Source organism: Sturnus vulgaris, chromosome Z, assembly GCF_052056855.1.
Source record: "Sturnus vulgaris isolate bStuVul1 chromosome Z, bStuVul1.hap1, whole genome shotgun sequence".
Lineage (NCBI taxonomy): Eukaryota > Metazoa > Chordata > Aves > Passeriformes > Sturnidae > Sturnus > Sturnus vulgaris.
Genome location: NC_142283.1, coordinates 72,846,368 through 72,867,585, shown reverse-complemented (window position 1 = coordinate 72,867,585; position 21,218 = coordinate 72,846,368). Strand labels below are relative to the sequence as shown.

The window sequence follows — 21,218 nt, the reverse complement described above, 5'->3', positions numbered from 1 at the left end:
GAGGCTGGACGAGTTGCAAGGATGAGGAGCTGTTTCCACTGTTCTCTGAGGCATAGCAATTTATTCTATCACCACCAGATTTTCATCATTCCTAGCAGTGAAGGCTAGCAGGGCAAGGCATGGCAAAATTTGAGGCTGCCAACATGGGCAGAAGGAGTACTTCCTCTTTGCTGTTCTACTTCTTTGCCAAGCCACTCTTACCTAATTTGGTTTGCCTTATTTTTTTTTTGAAAGCACATGAGACACGAATAGCTCTGGGCACTGTAACACACTTTCCTCCCCAACAGAAAGCCCTAGCTGTGCCTCTCTGTGTTTGAAGGACCACTGATGGGGATTTCCGTCCTAAAACACATGTGCAGCCCTTAAGAAGTAGGAGATAGATATTCATGGTAGAAAAGAATCTCTTTTCTTTCTGCAAAATATCTGGAGGTGCAGAAGTCTTTTTGATGGAGATTGTGGAAAGCATATTCAGGTAGAAGTTTCCCATCACCCTGCAGTTTGCCTTGCCTGTCACTGGTGTGACCCTGCCCACTGAACAGTGCTTAAATACCTCTCTCCAGACTTAACAATTCCACTTAAAATGGCCTCTGGAAGATTCTGCTGTGTGGGGCTCAGGTGAGAAAGTCATAGCTCTGTGAGGGATCCAATGGGGACAGGGCAGTTTTACAACCCCCCACTCTGATGACCTGATCTGCAGCTCTTTCATGACTTCCAGATGGGTGACTTCAACTTCTCTGAGCACTCTCTGCCTGTGGCTTGTGAGATTAGCAGCAACATGATCTCCAGTAACTAAGTAATTCACACCTCACTAATTTTAAGATCCAGCATGTAATTAAACACCTTCTGTCTTGGTTGAGTGGATATCCACTCTGGGAATCCGTATTTTGGGGTTTAGTGCACAACACCCATTGATATTAACGGATTAGTTATACATTTCTTTCTCAGCTGCTTACAATGAAACTGTACCATGCCATCAGTGACTAGTCAGGTGAGAGAAGTGCTTAGTTTACACCCAGGTGATTCCACTGGAGCCTCTCCTTTATTTATTTCACACAGTACAGTGCAGTCATTCACATGAGGCTCCATTTTTGCTTGCTCCTGCTGTGCTTTTTTGTACTTGTCAGACTACTCTTCACTAAATGAGAACATGGTCCAGGATATGAACTAAATTTTCTTTAAGCTGAGGACAGAATTTGCATTTGACTTCCAGACTGTCTGTTTTTCAGGCTCATCTGCCTGAGCCGCTCCAGAGCTACTCTGGTGGAGGAGAGTGTGGCTTTAAGAGGTTTTCTGAGACCTTTCTTAACTTCTGTTAGTTTAAATTAATCCTCGCCCTGGTGCTAGCTTGGAGCAGAAAAGTTCAAGGCTGCCTCTGTGATGAGGAGAAAAAGCTTTCTTAGCCTTGAATAAAATTATGGTCTGTGAACTGCATATGTGCCTAGTTCCCTGTACTGACAGGTAATTATTTTCCTCTTTTCATCCCCACTTTTAAGTTGATTTTGTCCATTTTTGTTGTTTAATACACAATAACAACTAAAAATTAGTTTTATTTTAATGTGTTCTAACAAATATTAACATAACAGATACAATAGAGTTTTTTTAGTGAAGTTAAATGCTGTTAAATTATCAAATCTCAATTGTTGTTGAACATGGGAATTTTAAAAATATAGGAAATAAATGTACAATAGGAGATGAATTTTCCTTTCACTGTTATGTCTTAGAAAAATAAGCATTGCATATAATATAGTTTCCGAAAAAGGATTGGAATCCAAAAATCTTGCAGTAGGCATTTGTTTCCTGACTTTGTCAGCTGAGCAGTAGGACAGTTAAGCTTTAAGGGTTTGAATCACCTGGAGTATAAATCAGTGCAGTTTTGTTGGCTTCCAGCGATTAGAACTTGAGTCAGCTGATGATCCTTCTCTATGTGCTTTCACTGAAGAGACAAAAAGCCATCAGACCATCAACAAGGAAAAATCTCTGTGCTGTGGACTGTAGGTGCATTTCTTGTTTCAACTAACTTTAGAGAAGAGCCAGAAAAGCCAGAATGAAGGCCCATCCCCTTTCCAGCTGTGTTTGCTGCAGAGCTAGGCATAATTCATGATAAGGATTTAATTTGTCCTCATATTCTATCCTTGACATTTTAATCAATTCCATTGTGGGCAGCTTTTCTCAAAGCTACCTGATAATTTAAGTTCAGTTGTTCTCACTCTCTGGCACAACTGGAATGAGTGCTGTCCGTAGAGCTTTGTGGTATGTTTTCCATGCATAAATAACTTCCCTGAGGAGTATGGCATCTTGTTTACAAGAATTCCATTTGGCAGAGGAAGGAGCTGTCCAGATTTTCATTAGATGTTACCAGCATTGATGACAAACTCAGTGTAAGAGCAAAATAATTTCTCCTTGCAGACACATTGGCAGAGATGGTCACTGATTGACGAGGATTTTCTTAGCGTGCAAGAACTGGGAGTTATCTGAGCAGCTTTGTTCCATGAAGCGTATCCAGTCACTGGCTATTGCTCAGTGTTACTGACCTGCCATCCTTAGAAGCCTGAGGCTGGAAGACTTCGTGCCTGGGCTGGATAATGTTGTTTTTCAAATGTGTATTAGAAAAAAGTGTCTAGTGAAAAAGTGCTGAAAATACTGAATTAAGAAAAGTTGATATTACTATGTTTCAAGACAACTCCCTTTTTCAAAATTCCAGATATAAAAATGTTTTGCTTTTTGTTTCCTGCTTTGTCAATGGACTCAAAAACCTTAAATTTTAAGACCCATAAGTCAACAGAATTTCATAGCAAACAGTACAGAACAGCAGGCACATCTGTTGGGTAGCAGAAGCCAGTGAAACACTCTATTCTGGTTGGTTATTTGGCATGGCCCACAGTGAAATCTCTCTGTTGCTGCTGGTGTGCAGTCATGTTCAACCTTCCTTGCTGGAAATACATGGATATTTGTGCTTTTTCAGATTAGAAAGCTGTACTCTTCAACACTACCCATTGGATACTGACAACAAGGCAAGCTCTCAGTTTCATTTCAGAAGCTTTCCTTTTTAGATTCGTTGTGCTTGCCTGCACTTTCGCCTCCATCCCTGCCAAAAGTTGTGAATTTAATCATTTATCAAGAGCTTCTGTTTAGCTACAAAATCAATAATGTTCATTCTGTGTCGGTTTGTATTCAACAAACATAAAAAGCTGAAGAACAGTGAAGGTTAGCTGGTGCTTACAAGTAGAGCAAATCAAGAGGTGATCTGTGATTTCAGGCACAGAGTCTTTCAGTTTGAAGAAATTTCCAAAGCTGGAAAAACTGAAGAAAATGCCTCCTCACCTTAAAAATTCAGTTCTGGGCTGCTGTTGTAATGGGCAGAGTGTGTCCAGTTGCCCTAGGGCAGATCTCGGGTTTTCCAGTGTTACATCTATAAGCTGCCTGTTTTTCTTCTGCTACCCAGGCAACAGCTATAGAGACTTTTGTTGAGGGGAAACTTTTAGAGTGGCTGATGTTCATTTTATTCCTTTAAGAAAAAAAATTATTTCAGCAGTGATCTTTGCAGTAGTAGACAGTTCCCAGGGTCTTCTCTGCAAATCTCTGTGTGGGATAGCTCTTGCTCCACAGAGTACTGATCTAAAGGGCAGTGAACAAGTACCAGGGAAGGCAGCAAGGAAAGCTGAGTGACACTGGCGGGGCAAAGGGCAGTATAATAATTCTGGGTTTACATCTTGCTTCATTACAGTTTGAGGTATTTTGGGGTGGGGCGTGGTCAAGACTGTTGTAGTTAAGTGGGAGGGTTAAAGCCTGTTAAGATAAGAAAGAATAGTAATGCAGAGGGAAGGAGAATTTGATTTAGTGGAAACCTTTAGTTCATGAAACCAACAGTCCTTATACAGCATGCCCTGTCTCTAGAAACAGTCAAGACCAGGTTAAATGGGGCTCCAAGCAACCTGACCTAGTTGAAACACATTTTATGTGTTAACATTTCTTTTCCTAATGCCTAAATAACCAGCTGATACCTAGGTGTCATGTAGTTAGCGTGCTTTTAAACCAGATGAGTGTAGATTTAAGCTAGGTAAAAGGAAGGCATTTTTTACAGTGAGAGTGGTGAAGAGCCTTGAAGCAAGATTTCCTGTCACTGGAGTTCATCTTCCCTTTATGTTTCCTCATTGGCTATGCAGTTTCAGTAAGGCACAGTGGGGGAAGAAGAGCCATTGGCCAAGCTCTTGGACATTTGGAGGTGATGCTGTAGTAGGCTCTAGACTTTGGCAATCTCTCACCCCTGAACAGCTGAGTTCCAGTTTTGTTTGTGATCTGATCTGTGCTCTGCCCCCACCATGATGACTGGGTCCTAGCTCTGTAGACAGATTCCCATAATTTTGGGGTTGTGTGATCTTTTCCAGTGGCCAGTCCTTTTGTCTTCATGTGTATTTAGATGTGAAATAGGAGTGTTTGGACATGGCCTTCACCCCAACCTTGTGCAATGCATTTGAAGGTTTGTCCTGTACAGGTGAATGGCTGCTGTAAGCAAGAATGAACTAGTTAGCAAGATATTGTGCTCTGAAATAGATCCTGATGTGGTCTCCACACAAATGGCAGGATTTGTACTATGTAATAAACTGGCAAGGAGTCCAGTTGTTGCACCTGGCCTTGGGGTGATGATATACAGTTGCTGTGAACTGACTTGACTTGCTTAAAGGAAATATATGTGGAGCTTGTTTATAACCCTTTTTTTCCCCCTTCCTTTCTTTTCTAACTTCTGCAACCATAGGGCACACAGTTGATTTTCAGTGCTGCTAAGGAACTGGGCCACTTGTCAAAGTTGAAGGTATTGTCCTGCATGGCTTGCAATAATGTCCCTATGTGTAAGCATGGAAGTGTGGTAGTGATTAGCATGTCTTGTGCTTCCAGTGGTTTGTCGCTAAATGCAGTTGTAGAGAAATGCCTTTAAATGCATTAAATGTGCTTTTAAATGCATTCTACTAACATTAGCATAGTGCTTAACATTAAATCTTACTGTGCGTTTAATCATCAAAGTAGTTTTTCTCTTTGGTATACACTGTGTTAAGTCTGGTACATTGATTTAAAATGAAAAAAAAAGAAGATTTCTCAATATCTCGCCAGCTCCTCCGTATCCCCATTTATGAAAGGGAGTCCCTAATGGTTGGAAAGACACTTGTGTTAGCTGTGGATGAATTACATGGATTGTTAAAAAAATAACTGTTGCTTATGGAAGAGAGCTTGTGTCTGTAAATTCCTTCTGCGTGGGCTCCCTTCACAGGCAAGCTGGCATTTAGCATGAAGGCTCTGTTGATGTGTTTTGACAGTGCATGACGTGACAGTGCATGACATGAGCATTACGAAGTGCACGCCACCTCATCATAAGTGAATCAAGCACTAATTCACTGATCACGACAGGAATGGTATGAAAATAGTGATGCCTTACAGCACTCAGATGGCACTGTGCTCTGGTGGCACTTGTGCTACAAGACTGGCATTGTGCAAGAGGAGGAGGTTTAAATCTGAAGTGTCACAGTGCACGGTCTGCTGTGAGGGAGCTGTAGCTGGACCTGAACTCTGTGTCAGAGCATGATCAGGGAAATCTTCCCAGTGCGAAGGACATTCTCCTAAGTGATTACTGCAGTTTCAAAATACATTTGTCCCTTCCTATAGTTTTCTGGTTTTATCTTGCACACTAATACAGCTGTCTTCATATACCTATGTCCCTTGCCCAGCAGACACATTTTCCAAACATGTTTATGTGGCCAGTACACAGCTCATTTAAGGCAGTGCTTATTAGCAGTCCTAGCAAGCGATCAGGGCATGCAGGTGTGTCATTAGATGTGCACCTGTTCTCCAGCTACATTTTGAGGCTGGTGCATAGCAGTTAATAGTCACCTAGCATAAACCTCCAAGTGTGGCTTCCCGGGGGAATAGCTGTCACTTGTGCTGAGTGATGGCCTTATGCACTCCCACGGTCAGGCTGGCATTCCTGGTGACATGGTGGCTCATGAGGATTGTATCTCCTTCCCTGCTTCCTGTGCTTCCATGGGAAAAGTAGGGAGAAAGGAGGAAAGGAGCTTTGTAGCCAGCCTGGGAGAGTGGCAGCTGAACCACAGCATCCAAGTGTCCTGTTTCTTGTGAGTTTCCCCTTTCTCTTGCAAAAGCATCAGCAAGAACTCATCATGTGGAGGAAAAGAAACCATCCCTGCCTTTTACATACACTCCTGGTGTCTAAGGACAGAACTCTGAATTTGCTGTTTCTTCCCCCAGGTCACAAGGACAGTCCGTGAATTCCTGTGGTTTGCTTGCATTCTTGGTCATGGCCACTGAAATGCACTGTTGTCTTCTACTTGTTTCATGTTTTCTCATTACTGGAATTTCTAAGCATATACAGAGTGCCTTTTGCCAGGAATAGGCTGGAAGCTTTGCTGGTTTCCATTTGCACTGGTCAGGTGAAGACTGTCCCTCGGCAGCAGCCTGTCTTCAATTCAATTACTGTAAAGCTTAACTTTGGTGACTCTGGACTGCATTTTTAGAAATGCACGTAATCATGCAAATCAGGCAAGCCCTGGTGTGTGTTCAAGCCTTTATTTGCATATCTGCATATAGAACTGCAGCAGTACAGGTACACAGGATTTTATATGTCACAAGAGAGTTGTGCTCAAGTGTGAAAGCACCTGAATTTTATGGGAGACCATAAAGGAAATGACATTGTGTCCAAAAAATTTCCAGTAGAATAGGAGTGCTACAAGAGTATAAATTGTTGGAGTCTGTGTAAGAATTGTGGATGTTATATTTTTTTTCTTTTGTTTTTGTAGGCACATACAAACTAACAGGGAAGGCATGGTTCTTCAGACCCCCACTCCACATTTTTCAGTTCCACTAAAAGCCTGGGAAAATTAGGGGATGGATTTTAAGCTTTATTGGTCTTAAATAGAACAGGGAGAACAGAGCCCTACTGAATCAGATAACTCAGCTGAAAACTGAGACTGACAGACCTGACAAGCACAGGCTCCTGTCCTGATGACAAATCAATTTCACAGTGTATTTTAAAATTCTCAGAGAGCCAGCCATAAACCTGGCTCCTTGGGTGCCACATATTTGCCTCCCACTTATTATCAGGCTCTTTCTGCTCAGTTTGCTTAATAGCCAGCAACTGGAGCAGGGAGCAGCTGCCTCCTCTCTCTTGTGCTGCCTCCAGGGTAAATAGCCAGCCTCTGACCGCAGAATTTCTTCTGAAAATACCTGTGGAGAATACAAGGATGAGTCTGAGAGATCAGGAGAAGTTTGTTGGATTGTTTGGCATTGGGTTGTTTGTTTTCTTTTTTACTTCTTCTGCTTGAACTTGCATAATTATTTGATGTAAATATTTGTTTCTTGCTCCTGGCTGGCAATCTGGAAGTGCAAGGTAGCACTGTGCACAGTTCTTTATAGGAACAGTGTGGGATTTGCAGAGGGCAGGTATGCACAGGAATGACAGTCGTGGGTTCCTCTCTGAGTAGGTGCAAAAATTACCAGTCCAGTCTCTGGGTTATTTTTACATAATGTGTTGAAGAAAATGACACTGGGAAACTCAGAGAAAGCAGCGATGTGTTGCTGTGCATTGACAGCATGGGCACGGGTGGAGTGGCCTCTCAGTGGGGCTGATTGAGCTCTGTAGGTGTTTGAGGGAAAAGTGCTGACCACCTGGTTTCTGTGGCAGTTGGGGCAATCTGGCAGGCAGGCCTAGAAAGTAATTTTAGCAGATGTGAAAGCAGCTCTGCATTGGGAACACAGCTACCCTGACTTAACTGGCCTCTCCCATAAACATGGCCTTGGGCTCTGGCTGATTTTGCACTTAATCTCTCTGTCAGACAGAGAAAAGAACGCTTTACCCTCTGTGTACTGAACTGTGAAGCCACATCATCTTCAATTGAATTAGCCCCAGCTCACGAGGAAGAAGGAGGAGATCTATTGCTCCCCTCAGGACAGCATATCACAATAGAAGGCACACTGCAGCTCACCAAGTACTGTGCCCTGCACACAGTGCCCAGAGCAGGGACATCCTGTCTGGGGAAAGAGGCACATTGAGGCACATCGCTGCTACGTAAGAAAGCAGGGTGTGAACTTGTCTGAGAAACTGACACCACGAGAGGCATCTTGTGTGCAGTTCAAGGCTGCAACTGTGTAAAGTTGATAGCCAGATGTCTGTGAGAAGTGTGGCAAATGCCTTGTGCTGCCTCTAGACTACAGAGTGCCCTGTCTCCATCAGGCAGGAGATGGATTGCAGTGGATAATGAATGAGGACAGCACCAGGCAGTGTGAGGAATCAGCAAGCTGCAAGATAGCCAGCAGGTCTGTCCCTGTGAAACACACACATGATGCCACACACTAGGTGTGCTTTACAGGGAGGCAGTTTAGCAGATGTGTCTCCTGGAAGGTGTCTAGGGGGCCTATGGCATGTTTTAAGTAGGGGTAAAGAGCCTTTGCCTGATTTGCCTGCATCTTTTTTATGAATGCTTTAAAACCCAACCTGAAGTAACTGGTCTGACCCTCCATCTGCTCAGGTAGAATATGGGTTTGTGCAAAGCTTTGACTTCCTAGAATATGCTGTTTTCCCCTGAGACCTAGACTAAGCATCAGAGAGAAAGAGCTTAGTGAAATGCCAAGGGCTGGCACATCCTTGTAGTCAGCCAGGAATCTAAGAAGAATATGCTTCCACTGCAGAAAAGGGAATTCTTTCCCAAGTGATTACTGGCTTTTTGCTGTAAGAGTTGGTGGGTCTAAATGGGAACAATGTCTTCTTTTAACAAACCTATTTTGTTTTGTTTTTCTTCTTTTACACAAATAACAGAATGAATTAGTGACCTTTGTAGTTGGAAGAGTTAAAAAAATCCACAAAGACACACATATAACAAGTTTGACTAATGCCTGGTTCTCAGAATTCCTTGATTTAGGTTGTATTTGGAGAGTTGTGGCTTTTCTAGAATGACAGTGGTGGCAGGCAGGCTTCTGTTTGGGTTTTCTTGAGAAACAAACTGATTTTAAATTGTTACTTACCTTTGTCCAGTTCTTCCCTTATTTATGTCTTCTGTGCCTGCAAGAAAGAGAGAAAATTAGTTTATTTCCAAGTTAAGCTGTAATAAATGACTCTGAGACTCCATTAAACATTCCTTGAACAGCTGAATTAACGCTGCTGCCACATAGATACAGCATGAATCCAGAGAAACTGGTGATATTGGGGACTCCTTTTCCTTAAGCCTCTGACAGCACACTCATGTCAAATACAATGGTTGTTTGCAGGATCATATGGTGAGAGAAGAAACCAGGAGCCTCACTCCAAAGCAGTGTGCTGTTCTGGACCTGGCACTGGATACAATCAAAGTGAGTGATTCCATTTCTGTTTCTGCTATTCCCCACTCCATCCCCACATCCTCTCTGGGAGGACAGTGCCTGTCCTAGTTCAGGGGATGGCAGGACTTTGTCCCTGCTGTCACAGTGATAAGGGCTCTAAGACAACACTGCCATGTTTGTGTACACTTGAAGAGGTTCAGGGGACTGGCGTGCTGGGAGTCAACATATTCATATTTAAGTGCTTTGGAAGAGGAATGCCATGAGCAGTTGGTATCAGCTGGTCTGAGAGCTGGGTTTCCAGTACTGAAGCTGTTTTGTGAATTTTTCCAGTTGTTTCCTATTCATACACACAACTGCACATACGTGTTGATTGCTAGTTGCAATTCTTGCTCACTACCTTTCCTGTTTCTTTTTACTCTTAGCAATATTTCCATGCTGGTGGGAATGGTCTGAAGAAAACCTTCTTGGAGAAGAGTCCAGACCTACAGTCACTTCGATATGCTCTCTCCCTCTACACCCAGACCACGGACACACTTATCAAAACATTTGTCCAGTCTCAGACAGCTCAGGGTAAGACTCTTCTGTGTTGGCAGAGTTCAATGGAGCTCTTGGCTCTGCTCATAATTTCTCTCCCTTGTACTGCCAGTTTGTAGAGTGCTTTTGGCAGTAACATTTCTGAAAGTGTGGCAGTTCAGAGCTTTTGAAACTGGGAAGGAGGGAAAGGGGGTTATTTGCCACTCCATGACTACATTTGGAAAGAGCAGAAATAAGCAAAACGTAAGGCCTGGGGTGTTTGTGGCCTTTCTTTCTCTGCAATCCTCACTTACCAGTCATGTTTCATGAATGAATGTGGGTGGGTGGCTTAAGCACAATTCGAAGTTACTGTACTGAGGCTTGTGTGGTGGTGTGAGGCACCATTTCAGCAAGACACCACTGCAGAAACCAGTCGGTGCCTGTGTCACAGGCCAGCTGCTGTCACAGCCCGTGTGGCCTGACTAAGGATGAGTGACAGGGATGTGATGAGTCACGGAGCTGCAGGCTGCAAAGAGAGAGGTCTCCCAGGAGAGCAACAAATGCACTGTTTTGTCTGCGGCCAGTACAGGGTATGTGGGAGCTAGACGGTTACAGATCACGACAATATATTAATAAGCTGCTCGGATGGGTCACCAACTGTTTGGTGACTCTCTGAGAAGCCTTACGGCTTTTATTGGTGATGTTTCATTGAATTTGGAAGGGTAAACAGTTAATTTCATTGCTTTCATGTGAACATCTCCATATTATTTTACAGAATAATTTGGTCTCCAGTGAAGGACCTTCACTGGCTGACGGTGAATGTGACTATTCTCAGTAAGAGGAGACAGATGCTTCTAAGGGCTAGGTCTAAACAAAAACTGGTACTTTTGCGTTTTCAGGCTGTTTAATTAAAAGCCTTGCATTAAGCTACTTCATCCCAACAGCAAAGTCATACAAACTCCATGGCATGTCTTTCTGCAGTCTTTTTGCATGGGATCCTTTTTCTTTCAATCCTCCGAAGCCTGAGAGAGCTGGTAACCCCACAGACTAACTAAGGGTACTAACTCTGCCAGCAGGTCATCACACCAAGCCCCAGGATCAAGGGGAAAGCATTCCCTAGCTCACACTTGCCTTTGTGTGCAGATGAGGCTGCTTAATACTGGCATTCCCCTAACAGTGTAGAGAGTTCAGAGATTTTGTGAGCAAAACAGGGTTTGTTTCTAAAGGGACTTGGTTTAATTTTGATGGGTTGAATCATCAGGAGGGGAGGCTCAGAGAGGACACCTGAAACTATCTGAAAGGAGGTTGTGAGGTACAAGTTGGTCTTTTTTGCCATGTCTCAAGTGAAAGGATGAGAGGAAATGGTGTGAAGTTGTGCCGAGGGAGGTTCAGGTTAGATATTAGAGTTTAATTTTTCATTGAAAAGGTGGCTGGACATTGGAATAAGTTGCTCAGGGAAGTGGTGGAGAAGTGTACGATTTCTAGAAGTATACAAGAGGTGTCTGAATTTGAGAACATAGTTTAGGGATGATTTTAGTGGTGCTGGATTCACAGTTGAACTAGATGACCTTGCAGGTCTTTTCCAGCCGTGATGGCTCTGTGATTCTGTGATCCCTGCCTAGAGCAGCACAGTCTGATCTTCCTTATGTTGAAACATACTGCATTAAAACACTGAAATTAAATAAAAAATCAGTACCTTTGAGAGAATGGTCATGTAGCTGTGTCCCAGCAGAGCAACGATGACATCCAGTGGCCAGATAGGTCAAAGACTGCTGCATCCACTAGGGACTCCAGGAAGCTGGCTGTTGCCATCACTCACACAAGCCCCATTTTAATGAGGAACTTAAGTGCACACTTGAGTGCTTACAATCTCTGCTGTTCTGCTTACATATTTCCCATTATATAGCCAAGCTATGAATTAATTTAAGCTAGTTTTTCATGTGGATACTGTTAAATTGTCATGCTGAGCTAAGGTATAAGAAAGTGTGCAGCACTGATGTTATGCAGTCCATATTACAGTCAGGAGTACTTAAATTGGAGTAAGAAAAGTTCATTGAAGTCACAAAAGTGACAAATTCAAAGCTGATATGAGAAAGTGGCTTCATGCAATGCATGATTTGACTGTAAAACTTCACTGAGGGCAAGTATTTAGCTGAAACACAAAGATAATGTAACATTATCATTACCTCTCAGAAGCAGGAATATTCAGGGCTGCCACAGAAGTGGGTGCATGGGTATTTATGTATTTTTTAAGAAGCTTAGAAAGAATGAAGCTCTGGCTTTAGGGCATCACATGCACATGTTACGAGGTCATCAGTTAAATCTCAAAGCTGACTGATGACATTTCTTTGTGGCTTAGTCTAAGGCACTGTAGGTTACAAGTACTGGGTGTGCTAGACCACTGTCCACATTAGTGTCTTGTGCATTAATAGGCTTGAGGATTTTGGACCCGGTTTGGGGAATGAAAGGTTTGAACTATACCACCTAACACCTGCAGAATCAGTGCTGGGATATCTCTGAGAAAGGCATGACTCTGATCTCTTCTCTGGTGACCAGTGACAAGACCTGAGGGAAAAGCCTGAAGTTGCGTCAGGAGAGGTTTAGGTTGGATATCAGGAAAAGGTTCTTCCCCAGAGGATGGTTGGAACAGGCTCCTCAACTGGTCACAGTACCAAGCCTGACAGAGTTCAAGAAATGTTTGGACAATGCTCTTAGGTAGAAGGTGTGACTCTTAGGATGGTCCTGTGCAGGGCCAGGGGTAGGACTCAATGACCCTTGTGGTCATTCCAACTTCTGCATATTCTGTGATTCTGTGACTCCCTCCCAGGACTGGGGCTGAAGAAGGATATTACTTGCTTACCCTTCTCATTGACCACAGCTGGTATATGGGTTTGGAGAGCTGCATGCAGGTTGGAGGAACAGAAGGGACAGCACCACTCTTTACAGCTGACATCTGCTTACCAGATGAGGTTACCATGTGTGTGAGTGCCACGAGCTCATGGAAGAACATGGCTTCATGCAGTATTATTTAAATGCTGTTTGTGTCTCTTACTTCTCTGCTCAGGGATTGCACCTTCCAGTTTGTGAGGTACCTACTGCTTTCATTTCCTTACTGAATAGGCTTCTGTTGCACTATGCTACTAAATGTTTGCTCTGCAGGTTTGGATCAGGGATGCAGTTTAGGTGTGCCAGCACAAATTCTGTTTTGTTTTAACCCAGATGATGCTTTACTTGCAGACAGCCTTGCTCTCCAAACCCTGGTGCAGAAGACCTATGAGGATATTTTGTCTGTTAAGAGCTAGAATATTTGCCTTGTGTTTAAGTGACATTGCTAATTGTGTTGTAATTCATACTCTTCTCTCTTTATCCTGCTTGCTTTCTTGCCTTTTGAATTCATGTCTCAGTGCATGATGGGAAAGGTATAAGGTTTACCGCTAATGAGGACATTCTTCCTGATAAGGGTATGTTCAAGATTAATGTTGTTACCATAACAACATTACCCAACTGCCTTGCTTTTGAAGTCATCTTGCCCATGCTCAGAAACCTTTTCCAGAATCCTGTTCCCTGTAGTCCCCGTGTAGAAGTGAACTTCCACCAAATGCTTGCATCCCACCGACTGAGCCACAGGTTGTGTGGTTTGGAAGTCTGTACCTTGCCTGAAAGCCTGCTCCTAAGCTTGAGATTTATTCATGGGATGTGAAAGCTGTCTTGAAAATGGACTGTTTTTTTGGGAGATGCTGCAGACTTGTTCCCCTGCCCTTTACCATGGGGTGTATGTTTCAAATCCTGGGCTTGCATGTGTGTGGTCTGCTGAGAAGGGTACTGTAATACATGGCAGTTGGATATGCACTCAAGGTTATGGCCAAGCTTGAACCATCTGGCTTGAAAGGGGGTTATCTAAAGGTCTGGATGCCCATGAGACCACTAAACTAAGTCTTGCAGTGTTTCATCTCTTACTTTATTTTTTGCTGTCCAAAGTCTTTTTATTATCTCAGGTGAAACGCATCTATAACCCATTGCACGAGCTCAGTTCTGCAGTTTCACCTTTCAGCATTGCAGTACTAATGAGGCTTTCATGTCAAGAATTAAATCTGCTTGTCACCTAAATGTACACACATGTATGCACGCAGTTATACATGCTCAGAATATTTTTTGTTGGCCATCTTCAGAGTCTTCAGAGTAGTTTTTTGTCTCTGAAAATTTCAGTTCATAGAACAAGATTTTTATATGAAAAGACAAGAATGAAGGTAGGAAAAAACTTGTAATACGAGTTTTGTCTTCTTCAAGGATAATGGGATGATTCTGCTCTCATTCTTCTGAGGCATCAGTATCTCCTTTATACTAGTTACACTAAAGATCAATAAAGACCTGAATGTTTGGTGGCTGGCGTTTCTGTGGATGTGGCCATTACATACTGCTGGTAATTCTGCCTGTTCCTGTGGAAAATGCCAACAGTGTAACAGACCTACACCCTCAGATGGATCAGGTCAATAATTAAGCCTCCCAATTTTAAAGCTCTGTGCTTATATACAGAAAATAAAGCAGTATTGCCCTTCTATGGGGGGAGGAAACAGTACGTTGAAGACCGTATTTGTTACAGCCTAAAGACTGTTTAATGTACTCAGGTCAAGAATGAGAACCTACCCTGAGGTAATACTATGAGGTTCTGTTTTGGTTGCTCAGACACTTTTACTGGTATATAAATGTGACTTTCACTGCCTACAGTTCTGTGGCATGTAATTTTCCTCAGAGAATTGCACAGGTTGGCACTCAACCTCTTGTTTTTTAAATGAGTGTTTTTGCTGCCTGCAGACCATTCTTGTGAAACTTGACTTGTTAGATCAGTCTAATCAAAATGTTTGTGTAATGATATCCTTCAATCTCCTTATCTAGAATTTCAAACAGTCCAGTTTTTCACTCAGTAATGTATCTTACCCTCAAATTTGACAAAATAACTGCTATTCATAGATACTCAATTACCCTCTAGGTATCTCAATTACAACAGCATTGCTAATTGTCAAAGTGAGGTCAGGCAGTTATCAAAGAGAAAGTCAAATCAATCTCACTCTCTTAACAAAACTTGATTTTCATTTTGCAGAGCAGTCGTTTTCTGTAATTTACATGACATCTTAATTTTATTACCCAGAAAAATGTAATTTCCACATATTACATGATGATAATTATGATTAAAATTTAAAAAGTTTTAAAAAATCATAGTACATGAATTGTAAGGTTCGTGAGATCTCCCTCTTTTACAAACATATTATCTTTTTCTTCTGAAGCTACGTCTTATTTTCTCCCTGGCTAATTGATGAAGGGAAATAGGTATGTAAATTGTGAGTGCTTCTCTCTCATAATTTTTTATGCACAACAAAGAAGGGGTTCTCATCGTCCTGCAAAGGGAAGCAGATAAACAGCCAGGATGACAACTTTTGGGTGATGTACAACATGAAAAAGGTTATTGGAGGGTGAGACTGCACTGTGGCTCTGTGCAAATAGCTTATACCTATATATTTTTTCCCCTATATTTTCTCTGTTGCGTGATGTCCTCTCCTCCTTTTTCTTTTGTTGTTGATTTTTTTTGGCCTCCCTTCTTCCCTCAGCAGACAGGAATGTCAATGCCCACCACTGGAATGCCTGCATGTATACACAGTAGCTTGGCAGGAACCTCTGAAAAATCCTTGCTCTCTGTGAAGGTCCACTGTTGAGTGTTAGGTCTTTTAAATTCTTTAAAAATCTTCACTGGTGTTTTAAACAGGATGCAATCTTTGGTGGAATGGAAGAAGTGTTGGTGTTTATTTGTGTTGGGCATGTGAGCCTGATGTTATCTTGCACTACGCGACATTCTGGGTGCTGACTGAAAAGCTGGCTCTGGGAGGTGTGCTGTGAAAACACCACATTGTCTTCCCGAGGCCACAAAACCTTGCACCACTGACCAGTAATCCATGTGTGCATGGGGGGCTGTCCATTTCCTTCCTACAGGCTCTGGTGTGGATGATCCTGTGGGAGAAGTGTCCATCCAGATCGACCTGTACACCCACCCAGGAACTGGGGAGCACAAGGTCACGGTGAAAGGTATGGCAAAGCCTGTGCTGCTGCTCAGGCTCGCCGGGGCAGATCTCCAGCTGCAGTCAGGATATTTCTGTGCTAGCTCCTGGGACCTCAGGCCAGAATTGTGTTCTCTGTTTCACATCAGGGACACGTAGAGAAACAGCAAATGAGCTTGTCCAGGCAGTGACATGGCAGTGCACAGCCCGGTTGTTTATTGGCAGCCATGCATGCAAGTAAACAAAAATCAGATGATGGCTCTCGCCAGGCGCCACAGTTTAGTCTGTGCTGCAGAGAACAGGGCAGGCTGATCTTGCGAAACTGCTCAGTGTACACCCAGAGATCACAGAGCACTGAGAGTTCACAGGCTCCTCTCCCCGTCCTGAAGGCCACACTGATCCCTGAACAGCCACTCTGGAAATAGCCAAAGCAGTGATTCATCCCAGGGTTCCTTTTCCTCCTGCATCTCCTTCCCTTGAATACAGCATACTTAACTACTTCAATTTCCTCTGAAGATTTATATAAACAGTTCTTCAGGCCTCTCCTCTGGTTAAATCTACTCTGAAGTGCAAAAGCTGATTTTCAGATCTATTTCCTCTGCTTCAGTCTGGTCCCTGCATTGACCTGCAGAATGAGAATTAAAAGCTAATAATTCTGGATCCTGGAACCACCCGCAGCTCATGGGCTTTGTTTGTCTTACCTGCAGTCCCATTTTCCTTTTCAACGTAGACCTTAATACTGGTTTCCAAAATGCCCCTTTTTTTTCTTATCTCACACATAATGGTGCTGTAAACATGGAACTGTCAGGGCAGCCTGCCCCGAGCTGGAGGAGTGCCTGTTTTCTTGGGCTTATTTCTTGACAATCTGTATGGCAGAAGTTACATACTGTCCCAAACATTAAATTCCCTTCACAGAACTTAAGCTAGATCAAAAAAGCATATCTGTGCATTATAAAAAAGTCTTGCCCATGTGTGTTGTAACACTGTCATGATTTGAGTTAGAAACAAGAAATTAAAAGAAGGGCAGAGCTGAAGGATGTCCAGAGCAATGACTACAAATGAGTATTTGCTGTAAACCAGGTTGTGACTCTCTTTTCCAGTTGTGGCAGCCAACGACCTGAAGTGGCAGACGTCTGGCATGTTCCGTCCCTTTGTTGAAATCACCATGATTGGGCCCCACCAGAGTGACAAGAAGAGGAAGTTCACAACCAAGTCAAAGAGCAACAACTGGGCTCCAAAATACAATGAAACCTTTCATTTGTAAGTGTGAAAAATATCCTGAGGTTCTGGCATGGCAAGTGCAGATGCAGAGAGACAGATAGGGTATTCCAGTGTCCCCAGACAGCCTGCTCAGGGCCAAAAAGAGTATATGAACCAGTAGCATAGTCCTGTCTTAGGTGTCTTGGCAGAAATCCTGTCTTAGGTGTCTTGGCAGAAAAGCTGGATTATGGAAGTTTTTGCTGTGGGTGGGACACAGAGGTTTGTTCTATACCAGCAGTGTCCTCTGGCTACCTTTTGAAATGCTCTGTGTCTCCTATAAACACATTTTACTGTGCTCTGTCATTTTAATGAACTTCGTATTTTTTATTGGTAGAGTTGAGGCTAAAAGTTCATTTTTATTTATTTCTTAATCTTAATGTGTGTTCTTATCCCAACTTGACCTGTGGGACACACTTTTGGAACTAGTTTCCAAGGATACAGCCCTTGGAATTGGTAGCAAGTTGCACTGCTAAAATTGCTGTTTCTCAGCATCGAGTATTGATCTCTTCTTATTTAATTTTCTTTCATTATTACAAGGACATATTCCTTCTTGGGAGGCTTAACAGAGGGAGCTGCAGGCTTGAGCTCTCTCAGCTGTACGTATAAAAGTAAGATGAGGGGAACTGACCAGCAAAAGGCCGTAAACATCTGGGGGAGAAAGGAGAGAAGGGAGTGTTCATTTAATTGTTCCATTCTCTGAGGAAAGGCAGGCTTCCTCTAAGTGAAGAGATTTTGTTCCTTTTATTCTTTTACTTTTAGAAACATCAGAAGGGTTGGGGATTTATTTTTATTAGCTTTCACATTAATGGAAGGTCCTGAATCTTTAACAAAGACTTCATCTAATTAAAATAGTGATTCTGAAATGAAGCCACCCTTAGCAGAAGCAGAAATGTTTAAAGTCATCTGAGTTGAAAATCTATTAGCAGGGCTTTAATGTTTCCCGCTCCTCTCATTTCACAGTTTAAAACACAAGTTGCAATGGCAGCTTGAAAGGTTGCTTGTTTTTTCTTCTTCAGTAACCAGCTTTTCTTTATCTGCTATAAATTGGCAAAAATGAGCACATGCTGCAGATTTTACTTCTCTCTGACGAGGGTTTTCTGTAGACAGGAATTTTCTGTGACGTATCAGAGCTCTCCAGTCAGCTGCTGACACCTTTGTTTTTGCAGTCCAGACACTAAGTGAACTTGTGTGTGTTTTACAGCATCCTGGGGAATGAAGATGGCCCCGATGCCTATGAGCTCCAAGTCTGTGTGAAGGATTACTGCTTTGCCCGGGAGGACCGGGTTCTGGGGATAGCAGTGATGCAGCTCAGAGACATAGCAGACAAAGGAAGCTGTGCCTGCTGGTGCCCCCTCGGGCGCAGGATTCACATGGATGAGACTGGACTCACAATCCTGAGGATTCTCTCTCAGAGAACCAATGATGAAGTTGCCAAGGAATTTGTGAAGCTGAAATCTGAGTCCCGCTCCACAGAGGAAGGCACCTGAGCTGAGCTGTGTAATGTTCCCTTTCCTCTTCTGCCTTGTGCCAATATGTGCAAGTGTTCAACAATTCTTTTATTAATTGCAAAAGGTTTTTTTCATGTTGTCTTTGTCAGCTCCGATAGCGCACGTGTGCTGTATAGGAAACAAATCCATCAATCTGATGTGAATTATTTATTTTTTAGTAGCTGGGTAAGACACCGTAGAGAATGAGACAATCTCTTCTTATTTAACATGTAAATTCTGCTTTGTGTATATAAATTATTTTATATTGGAGGCTGGAATTGCTGGGTTTTGTTGATATGCAGCACTGTGATTTTATCCTCTGAATTTGGCAGGCATTAAAAAGGTTCTGCGTAATCACACTACGATGCAAACACAACTGTGTGGAAATTGGGAGGAGATGATTTGTGGGGGGGTTGACAAAGCACAGTTATCTCTCATTGAATTCACGTACTGTGGAGCTGCCTGGGGATCTTCTGACACAGATTATGCCAACGTGATATACAGACACCTCGACATCTGCTCAGAGAAGAGGTTGCAGATGGCTCTGAGGATGCACACCGAGTGAATGTATGTCCACGGATGTGCTGCTGTGAGCCTGGGGTGGGGCCGGAGATCTCCTAGCCAAAAGCTGCAAAGGCAGCGCACCAGGAGCAGGCTGCAGCTGTAATTAGCTGGTGTGTCTCGGAGAATACAAATCCCCACGTGCTTCTGGGAGTCCCTGCTGGCCGTGGGGTGATGTAAGCTGCTCGGCTCCGTAAGGCACGCTCGGGCTGCCGTGACCGACACGGGCGGGATGGGATCAGCGCTGGAGTCGTAGAGTTAGAGCCATTACGAATCACATGGCTGCTATGTGCTTTTTCCACTTCAATATTCTTTTGTTAGTGTTTGACAGAGGATTGGATAATTTAATATTGCAGGCTTTCTGTAGCATTTTATTACCCTGGAGTAGCTAAGACCATTCCTCACTATGAACCCAGAAATGATGGTTTGCCTGGGAAAGAGGAACACACCTCCCCTCTGCAAGCCCTCAGTCTGGAGTGCTGGTCAAGGGGCAGCACGTCCATTTGCTTCTGATCTTGGAGATGCTGTTGGCCGTGCTGTGGTTGATCCATGCTGATTGTCATTTATCTTATAATACCATTGACAATACCATTGAAATATTTTTGCACTGTCTTAAAGAAGCATCCTGCTTTTGTTTTCTTAAGAAACAAAACACTGTCCTGAGCAAAGTAATTGCAGGGAGGTCAGAATTTCTGACTGAAAATTTGTAAGCAGGAAGGTCTGGAGTGGTGATTGCACCTGAGGCATGTTTGTTGGAGGGTTTTTATTGGGGATATTTTTGCTTTTCCAGCTGCCCTTGTGCTCTGGAAAGTGCAGCTGGAACAAGCCAGTCCTTGCCCATAAAGTACTGTAATACTGTCAATAAATTCAAGGACTGCATATTGAATGACCTTTTTTTCCTTTCTATTTTCTCTGATACTTGTGTAGCTGTATGATGTGACTCCTGTATTTCATGGGCCTGCTTGTAGAGTTCTGAGACAGCACATCTGCTTTGTTCTTGTCCATGTTGTGTTATAATAATACTCTTCAAAACTCCACACTATTTGTCATGATTTTGAATCATTGTACGTGCCATTGTTATGAGAACTGTTAGTATGGTCTTTAATAAACTCTTTTAGCAGCATTTAGACTTATCTGTTGGAGTGTAACTGTGATTGGGTTTCCTGAATCATAGAAGGAGAACCGCTGCTGCATCTTTGGAAATTATTCAGGTTTAGGACATAGATTTCTTTAGTGCTTTAAATGCCTAGCAAGGAGTACGAGTCAGACAGTTCAGCCCCTCCTCCATGGTGCCTCTGTCTGGGACATCTTTCCCTGAAGTCCTTGGCTTCTGATAATACTCTGAGACATCATGGAAAAGCATAAAAAAATAGCTTACTTACTTTTTTTCTCATGTCTGGCCTTTATGTCACATTTCCTTTGTACTCAGGGTAGTCTCCTGAAGGTGCTGAATGGAAAGACTCAGACAAGGCAGTTGGATACTTTGCAGATAACAGATGAAGAAAAATAATTATATACAAAACTTGATTCATAACTTTCAGTCTCTTATGCACATTAATATTCTGCAGATGGTATGCACAAGAGATGAAAGAATAAACCTTCTTGATGTTAAGTAAACTGCTCCCCCTCCTCATTTTTGGGGATTCTGCCAATTTGCAGCAGACAAGGTCAGATAACTCAGCGACTCATATTTCATGATAACATGGGTCTCTGAATTTCTGTGATCTGAAATGCCATTTTTTCCTTGGTTAGCATATGCTTAGCAACAGAGTCACTTGGGAGGCAATCCTGAAGAGCAAAGGAATTGGGGAACATTGGATATTCTTCAAGAAGTAAATCTGAAGGCACAAGGCGCAGGACTAGGGCATCTCCATGTGCCTAAAGATGAGCCAGGAGTGAAGAAGAACAGCCTGGCTGAACAGAGAGAGCTTGGGCTGGAAATTGGAGAAGAAAGGGAAGTTTCTGACCTCTGGAAGAAGGGACAACTTGGGATGACAACAAGGACTTGTAATTGTGGGATTATTCAGGGAGA

General features: G+C 42.9%; 1 protein-coding gene across 5 annotated transcripts in view; it reads left to right on the top strand.

The window, feature by feature from the left end:
- Positions 1-20,309, top strand: part of UNC13B (unc-13 homolog B) — a 205,786-nt gene extending 185,477 nt beyond the window's left edge. For 3 of the 5 annotated variants that reach the window (XM_088157158.1, XM_088157156.1, XM_088157155.1), the window contains 7 exons: positions 4,754-4,810; positions 9,268-9,348; positions 9,741-9,888; positions 13,236-13,292; positions 15,814-15,906; positions 16,979-17,138; positions 18,340-20,309. In XM_088157158.1, coding sequence (XP_088013284.1) covers positions 4,754-4,810; positions 9,268-9,348; positions 9,741-9,888; positions 13,236-13,292; positions 15,814-15,906; positions 16,979-17,138; positions 18,340-18,625 — 882 coding nt within the window. In that variant the 3' untranslated portion in view covers positions 18,626-20,309. The remainder of the gene's footprint in view (positions 1-4,753; positions 4,811-9,267; positions 9,349-9,740; positions 9,889-13,235; positions 13,293-15,813; positions 15,907-16,978; positions 17,139-18,339) is intronic. The other 2 variants (XM_014886034.2, XM_088157157.1) reach the window with 1 other exon arrangement.
- The last annotated feature ends 909 nt before the right edge of the window (positions 20,310-21,218 follow it).